The 8,889-nt window shown below is 43.8% G+C and overlaps 1 protein-coding gene across 1 annotated transcript; it reads right to left on the bottom strand.

Moving 5' to 3' along the window:
* Positions 1 to 539: 539 nt before the first annotated feature.
* nrarpa (NOTCH regulated ankyrin repeat protein a) lies at positions 540 to 5,040 on the bottom strand. The gene is made up of 2 exons (XM_075455520.1): positions 4,865 to 5,040; positions 540 to 4,664 (listed from the first exon to the last, which is right to left on the bottom strand). The coding sequence occupies exon 2, from the start codon at positions 4,148 to 4,150 to the stop codon at positions 3,812 to 3,814; it is 339 nt and encodes a 112-aa protein (XP_075311635.1). The 5' UTR covers positions 4,151 to 4,664; positions 4,865 to 5,040; the 3' UTR covers positions 540 to 3,811.
* Positions 5,041 to 8,889: the final 3,849 nt, after the last annotated feature.

The following is an 8,889-nucleotide window of genomic DNA, read 5'->3' as shown; positions in this document are numbered from 1 at the left end:
CATACCACCAGACATAAGGAAAAAAATCTGATCCTTTTTTTCTCCCCCTTCCAGACAAGTGATCTATCATTGAGGAGGAGTAATTAAACTTTAGGGAAAGTTTAGACACAAACAATCAAAAAAAAAAAAAAGAAACACCAAGGTAAAAACAGGCTGCTAGCTGAAGGCTGAATGTCGTGCAAGGCTTGGGCCTTCATCATTTGAAGGACAGCACAAGAGGAGAGTGTTTTGGAAAGTTTCTGAGTGTGTGGAGGGGTAACATAAAACCAGCTCTCTCACAACACACACAGGGGAGGGGACCCTACTTTAAACTGAGCCTACCCACAATGCACTGGGCTCCTTTATCCCGGCAGTGAAAGGATGAGGCCAGATGAATGACAAAAGGAGAGAATGGGGATCTGGGCTGGGCCCGGCTTGGAAGACAGGGTGGCAGGAGGGGGAGGGGGTATTTCCCAAACCAACCAAAATGCAACAGGAGGGAGGACAGTGTGTGGAGCCCGAGGGAACAGGAGTGGAGGAGGAAATGCATACACAAAGAATTCGAGTTTAATGATTTCTTTACTGGCTTGTACACAAACGTACAAAAATAATACAGCACTCATCTCCACGTGACATGACGTCATCATCACAGTGTTACAAATGTTCAAAAATAAAAGAATACAAACAAACAGATCAAATATCAGACAAGATGGAACATCTGCATCACTCATGAAAAATCCATCCATTTCCTCCTGCTTGAAATGAAGCAAGACCAGAAGCACAAGTTGGCCCAAAGAAGTGGCACTTTTTCTTTTTTCTTTTTTCTTTTCTTTTTCTTTTTTTTTTCCTCTTTATTTTCCACAATTTTATAGAAAAAAAACCCCGCCTCACTCATGTACACCAATCCGGCAGCAGGCTCCTTACGTCATAAATGTTATGACCAGGAAAGCCAAATAACTGCACAACCGTGCAATTTTTTTTTATCATGTTACAATGATCTTACCATCAAATGTATTATTCCCCTTTAAAAAACAAAACAGGAAGACAGCACTTCAGAAAAGAAAGTGCCCCAAGATATCATCATGATCAGCATTGATATATATATATCCATATGTATATATATACATACACCCAATCACAGAGATACACACATCTTTGTTGAAAAATAGTTTTTTTTCCCCACAAAGTAATACACACATTAGGACATTATCACCTGGAGCATATATTTATACAATAGTATTTTGTTGTGTTTGTTCTTTTTTTTTCTATTCAGAAAAAAAAATTAAATGTTGACATGTAAAAGCCAACTTTTCAACAAGTCAGTGCAATATTCCAAAAAAAAAAAAAAAAAAAATCAAGTTTAAGACAAGCGATGCATATTTCATTTGCTGCCTGATACCAAGCTTTACCAGATGTGGTGGAACCATGGTTATGGGTCATTGTGGTTGTTCCAGGTTGGGCAGATCTTACCCTATCTGACAGTGACACAGGCCTCATGAGAAGCACACAGACACGCAAACACACATCAGTACTTAGAAAGACAAAAAAAAAAGAACTTTCTCAACAGCTTCTCATGAGTTGAACCAGTGTTACTGTGAAGCTTCTACATAACTGTTGGCAATTTTAGCAGTAGGCTTTAAAAAAATAAACATTAACAAGAAAAGAAACACACAAGCAGCATTGTTACAAATGTTAGGGTGCCATGACTTTCAAAATGCAGCAGGCAAGTTTATGAAACCTAATTTTCCTTTTTGTGTGACATCCTGCAACAGTCATGTGTTGTTGTCTTCATCGTCCAACAGTATATGGGTCCTGCTCAGTAGTAGCAACTATTTCAAAGCCTCAGCTCCTGAAGTAACCCCGTACGAACACTGGGGGCGCACAAGGCTCCGTATTTTTGTGCAATAAAACTCCCTGCATTTATTATAAGTCATGCGAGACAATTCCATTAATGAACGAGAGAGCAAATAGAGAACCAAAAAAAAAAAAAAAAAAGACAGGCTGATGAGAGGAGGGGGGCATGCACGAGAGAGAAAGACAAGACTCCCTTGCAGGTAAGATGATGCTTTGCTTGACAGCACTGGTTTGGTTGTAGTGTAAAATAAACTGTCCCGACAAAGGATGCAGGAATGGGTTCATTGCATCTTCTGCACTGAAGTCCGTCTGTCTGATAGGCTACAATAGCAGAAACATACTGTCATGCGGATGATTCGCAGACAAACTGTAGGAATCTCTTCAGACTCCAAACAAACGTGGCAGAGTGGCGAGAAAGCGGAACAACTTGAAAATACTTTATAGTCGAGGTAGCTGGGAAAAAGGCATCCAAACAAAGTCATTTTAACAGGAGGAGGAGGAGGAGGAGGAAAAAGTCCTCTAGAGGGTCAACAGGCTACAGCGGTGGGGATATCTAGGGTTGTGGTGGGTGTTGAGGGGGTGGCAGGTCTACCTCCACATGGGGCAGTTTATACTTAAGAGTCTGAAGCAGCTTGAGTCACCCATGATATTCTTACACTACAGATTTTTTTTTAAAACTTTTGTTTTTAAAGAAGAACCACAAAATATTCACAAAAATGCATCTTCTAAATGTACCTTCATAAATAAAAGAAATTTTCAAAAAAATAACAAAAAAAACCCAGCCTGTTTTCACAGTGATGACTAGGATGTTAATAGAATACTGAAAGGAGATTATAAAGTGAATTCCAATTTTTTTTTTTTTTTTTTTTTTTTGATACAAAGCGAAAGCAGCGGTTTTTAGTAACACAATGACCACTGGCAAGGTGGTCGAACTGGCCTGAAAAGTTGGATGCCAGCATGGCAAAAATCTGCTTGCAGAGCGCATTCAGCTACTGTCTCTCTCTCTCTCTCTCTCTCTCTCTCTCTCTCTCTTTTTTTTTCCTTTTAAAAACAAAGTAAAGCTATTTGTGTACAGTACTTCACAACAACGATGGAGTCAGTTGTTGTTACATAATGATCACACATCTGGAAACAAAAATAAAACGTGTTGGATAGCCATAATGCAGCTCCTTGAATAATAATTAAAAAAATAAATGTATTTCAGAAACAGACCTCTGATAACCAACAGAGGGCAACCCTTCTCTTGTTCATGTGTCTTCCCTTTCAGATATTCCAGCATGCAGCCATATAGCATCAAGTGCCGTGTTTCACATAAAATAACTTAAAAAAAGAAGAGGGTTTTACAGAACAATGAGGAGCAACAGGTCAAATCTGCGCTCTCACAAAGAAGCTATTCAACTGTACTGAGAATGGGAGGTCAGGGAGAGGGAAAAAACTGGGCCATCTGCACTCTGAAGTCCTAACACACACATGATTTGAAATATACACAGTTCGGTTTCTTTTAGAGTGGGATGACACGATCTCGTTTAACATTCAAGAAGAAAGCTTTAGTACCAACAAACTCACCGAGATGGGTTGCTTTTGTGTGTGTGTGTGTGTGTGTGTGTGTGTGTGTGTGTGTGTGTGTGTGTGTGTGAGATAAAGATTCGTGCTGGAACGCTGTGCGTGGACCATGCGGTGCTTCGCCCAGGAGTGCAGAGAGGGTCCCGTTTGGTTTACAGTGAGAGAAGATTATTGTGCAGGCCTGTTTTATTTCCTTTTTATATATATGTAATTTGGCACAACTTTGTAAATAATGGCAGTCTATTTGCTTTTACAAGAGCCTGGCTTTCCGTGTGTTGTGTTGCAGTTTTATATTGTTTCGTTTGTTGATGTATTTTGAATTTTTAAAATTTTCTATTTTCTTTCAACTTTTTTTCTTTCTTTCTTTTTTTTTTTTTTTTTTTTTTTTTTTTTTTTACCTGACAGCAGAAACAGATCACCGGGCGCCAGATGAATACTTGGCCTTGGTGATGAGGTATAGCACAATGTCTTGGTGGCCCCCGAAGGCGGCGATGTGTAAAGCGCTCCACCCTTCTCTGTTGGCCAGCCGGATATCTGCACCAAACTTCACCAACAGTTTTACCAGCTCTAGGTTCCCGTCAATGACGGACTGATGGAGAGCCGTCTGTCCTTCTGGCCCGAAGGAGTTGACGTTGAACTCGCAGTTTGTCATGTTCTGCAGCAACGAGTGCAGCTCCTTGGTGTTACCCTTCTTCACCGCCTCCTGGAAAACCCTCTGCGGCGCGGAGCAAGTCGACACGTCCGCCTGGCTCATAGTTGCAGCTCGCTGAAGGGTAAGGAACAAGTAATCCTGCCTGGGCTCTAAAGCTGTTAATAACTGTCCTCTCCCTGTTGCGTCTCTGGTCAGGTAACAATGCCACAGTTACACTGGATTATAACCAGTTGTTAAGGCACTTTATAGTACTAAAACGGAAAAAAAAAAAATCACTGTGTATATATATATATATATATATATATATCCCAAAAAGGACAAGAGAGGAAATGACACACTTGGTGTGCAAAAATGTTAATATTTGAGAGATCCTAAATCCCCTAAAACATAAAAGGGTTCTCTCAAGAGATCCAGGGGTCTCTAGATATAGCTCTCCTTCGGTAGCAGCAGCAGGTAGCCTGCACAGGGGGATGGAGAGGAGACACCTCAGACCTCACTCGGGGAGACTGGAAGAATGACCACTATCTCCACAGGGCAGCCTCCTAGTTGTTGGATCCCCGTCGGTTTTCCTTCAGCGGTCCAACTTGCTTCCTGGCTGTAATGTCGGCCAGGGTGTCTGGGAAAGACAAAAATGACAAGAGAAGTCCGCATGAATCCCGATTCCTCACTAACAGACTGCCCCACATTCCGCCACATCCAAGAATGACAGAAGGGGATTCTCCGTATGCACACGTTTACGCACAAATACCCCGCTTGAATTTTGCAGCAAAGTGTGAGTGGAACAGTAATCCGCCGCAGATTTCGAACTTAGCCTACCTGTGACAGATGGACGGGTCCCGTGGCGAAGCAATCGATAGAAATCCACCGTGTGGCACTGAGGCCTGGGCTGTGTCCTCTTCGCGGTCCGTTTGAGTCTCTGCCCTTCGCTTCGCTCCGGGGGAATATTTTACGCGTCCTTCATTTGCATGACAATGCCTTCCCAAAGAATCAACTGTGGTGGAATGGGCGGAGAACCGGGGAGGTTATAGGCTGTCGACTCGGTTAGAGGGAGGGATCAGAGCCCTGTGAATCTATGGGGAGGGGGCGTGGTCTGCCGAGGAAGGAGGCAAAAATGTTGCAGCAGAAATATTAAACAAGCCGCCCGCAGCAATGTTATGGTGGTCTCCTATATATCCGATCTCCTGCGCGGCCAGGCGGGTTGGAGAGCAGAGGGACGATGCTGCTAGAGCCTGGAGATGATCGTCCACAGGATTATCAGCAACGTGAACTCAAAATAAAGTATATCAGCTCCCACAGCTTGAGCGACATTTTGATCATCAAATGGAAGTTTGATTTGAACAATCGTATTTTTCAAAACTACATATTTGGCACACCTAAAACTTGATTACGTTGTGCGCTTTTAATGGTGTGCCACTGGGTGTGAGTTTTAACAGGAAACTCTTTCAAAAGGAGAGAAAAAGTCGCAGGATTTCTAAAATAGTTTTTATGTCTGGAATCTGTGACACCCAATTATGTTTGGGTGGCTGAGAGGGTGCGGATGGTGTCCAAGAGAGGGTGCGGTTCACAGCAATGCACCGCTGGCCAGGCTGTAAGCGGCCCAACTTTCTCTGTCATGAGTCCCCAGAATGAACAAGAGCCGCTGGCTGCATGTGTGCACAAATATGAAATAAAAAGGAAAGAGATGGTGGGATTTTTCCAGCTCATTGTCGCAAACTACATTTAAACACATAATGTACAAAAAGTACTGGCGTCCAAATTGGAGTATTCCTAAATAAAAAAGTTACAGACTCGGATGTGAATAAATCATTCCATTACTTTAAGGTCTACAAACGTTAAAGAGTCTGCGTTTTCTCAGGACAGAAATTACCTCTGAACCAAATGGTTATGGCAGTTAAATGAAACCCAAACGGGCCGAGTTTCCTGGTCATACTTCTCCGTGTAAAAACATCTCTGAGGAGGAGATTATAGGTGGCTGTTTAAATCATAAACGGCGGATATAGTCCAGTTGTTTTTAAAACGACTAGACTGTGGGACTTCAAATAACAAAAGCCCCGCGTTACTTCCTTTTTGCAAGTGAAAAGAGGTGACGCTCTGCGCAGATTGACACGCCGCTCAGCTGCCCCCGCCACCGTGGGAACTGGGCGCCTGTGTGTGTGTGTGTTTCTGCGAGTGTGTGTTTGCGTGAGACACAGAGAGGGAGGCACAGGGGAAAAGGTGGTGATAGACAGAAGCACAGTTAAACGGAGCGAATGAGCATTAAAAGTGACAAAAATATACAAGGGGAAACACGGAGAAATACATGGAAACCACACCAGGCGCATCTGAGCGTCCATCGGACCGTTTGCTCCTTTTGGCGGCCCGAAGTTTATCTCATCTGTGTCACACTCTCTGAACCGCTCTCAGCTGTAATGGTTGGCGGGTTTCACACTGTCCTCTTTTTCCCACAGTCTGAACTACACGTTTGTCGCACGTCTGTGGCTGCAACTGCTTGTATGAGTGTGCGATCTGGAGGGAGGGCGGAGGGGAGACAACAGCACAGATCGCACGTATGAAGGCCAAAAACCTGCTCAAGTCGAAACCGAGACAAAACTGCTAAAAATCCCTGAAAACACGACCTCAGCTGCCAGAGTAGCCTCATTAACAGCAACAGAAGACCATTGAGAGAAAGCATTAAGACTGCAGGGATGACACCGTACTTTTAAATGAGCTACCCAGTAAAGTAAACATTTAGCTTATGCCACATAATCATGGCCAAAGTAGGCAATGTGTGCCTCCACAGAAGCGAACCCAAAATCTTAAATTCAATCAAACCAGCTTTAAATGAAGCGCTATGTTATAATTAGGTTTATTGCTCGTCAATCGTGTAGAAATTTAGATCTCCGACGGCAATGCATGGGTGAAAGGACCAGTAGATGTGGGAGAGTATGATTGATTGATCTGCTCTGGATAATTGTAGGTGTAGCCTGTGCTGGCTGTTTACGTGCTGCGTTTTGTTTGTTCCTTTCCAACAAGTGGCCCCCACAGCTGCAAATGCTCCAAAACAAAGACAGCAGCTCTGACTCACTCACAGAAATGCGGTGAACTCCAAACCCATACCTTCTACTTAAGCTGCAGAAACAGACATGTGTTCCGCTCTGTGGAAGTTCTGTGACATGGCATAGACATGCATGGCATATGGGGAGTTTGGATTCCAAAAAAAATCGTACATCTCATTGGCACGGGATGAAGGTGATGGGTTACAGCTACAACAATAAGTTCATATACTCACATTATTTTTTCATTGTGTTGTGAAAAACCTTTTCCTAATTTAAACATTTAGGCTGCTTTCCATCATGGCTCCATCAGGTATGCGTCTGATTGGTCCCCAAATTCACTCGGCAGCATGACAATCCCAAACATACAACAGATGGTTACCCCCTCCTCCTCTCTGGATTACATGAATGGACAGAAACAACTGAGACAGAACCGTGGCGAGCTTTCAAAGATGCTTGAAGTGCATCTTGGAGAGTTAGTGCTGTCTTAAAGGCAAGTGCGTTTGTGTTTACATTAAAAATGATGACTCATTTTTATTTCAATTGCCTAGAACCTTTACAGAGTACCCTGTATCCTCTTTTGTTTTGTCTTAGGTTACTGGATGGCGCGGAACATTTTTCTGGGAAATCAGGAACATCTGTCCGCTATCACAGCTTTAGCTGCAGCGCGTCTGGACACTTGGAAAACATTTGTACAGACTGTAGGAGCCAACAGTTTCTCCACTGGACGAGTTTCTCTCCAGATACCCTCCCCAACACATACATTTAACTCTAGAGTCCTGGGAAGCAGCCAAGGTACACTCGATTAACTAGAGATAAAATACTTCTCAGTTTTTTCCAATTTCTCATGTTCAATTATTCTCACATTCCGTCAGGCTTTGCGGTACAATTTGCGCATTCCATGCGTGCGTAAAAGCGTCCGCCAATGGCGGGCACAATGTCAACGTCGTTTCGTCTCATAGATCATAACTACTATTTTGGTTCTGTTAATGCAGCCATATCTCTGTTCTGTCTCTGTGTGTTCATTAAAGAAATATGTGTTGTTGTTTTTTTTCCCATACTGAGAAAGAACCAAGTGCACCGAGTACAGCCATGCGACTGGAGCGGTGGGCAGCTCCGTGCGCTGGACTGAGATTTGGCGCCGAGGCCGGCTCAGCCGGGGCCAGACAAGACGGGAGGAGCCTCCCGTCCTGTTCCGTGCCTTCCCGGAATGTGTATTTGCTGCAGAGTCCAAATATGAAAACGCACAGCCGGAGCGATACAAGGAGGGAAACCAAATTAATGAACATTTCGATTTTTCTGTATCATGACGCCCTGACAGTGTTACATTCATACAAGAAAGCACAAGTGTTTGTGTGTGTGAATGTGTGTGAGAGAGAGAGAGAGAGAGAGAGAGAGAGAGAGAGAGAGAGAGAGAGAGAGAGAGAGAGAGAGAGAGAGAGAGAGAGAGAGAGAGAGAGGGAGGTGACGTTTAACCAGGAGGGAGGTTCCTCTGAATCCAATTCATTCCGGGCACCACGTGTCCTCAGAGCGTGGGAAAGAGGCGAGCTTTTCTTCCCAGCAAAGAAAGAGCAGGGATCAAATAACACGGTGCTGCAGCGCAGAGCTCGTGCTCTGCAGAGGCTCTGCAGAGGCTCTGCAAGGGCTGCGACCACCCGGACAAGGACGGGACAAGGGCTGTTCGGGAGCTATAGGGTGTCTGCTTCATTCATACCAATAAAAATACTTTAGGGAAACCTAGTGTAACTGTAGCTATAACACAGTCTGCTTTCTAAAAGCGAATGGCGACAAGCCAAGAGTTGTGCGTGT

Source organism: Odontesthes bonariensis, chromosome 22 (genome assembly GCF_027942865.1).
Source record: "Odontesthes bonariensis isolate fOdoBon6 chromosome 22, fOdoBon6.hap1, whole genome shotgun sequence".
Lineage (NCBI taxonomy): Eukaryota > Metazoa > Chordata > Actinopteri > Atheriniformes > Atherinopsidae > Odontesthes > Odontesthes bonariensis.
Note: the sequence above shows the minus strand (reverse complement) of the source record. Positions and strands in the feature narration are given on the sequence as shown.

Excerpts from the sequence above, each read along its gene's own strand:
- nrarpa (XM_075455520.1), bottom strand. The coding sequence starts at position 4,150 with ATGAGCCAGGCGGACGTGTCGACTTGCTCCGCGCCGCAGAGGGTTTTC.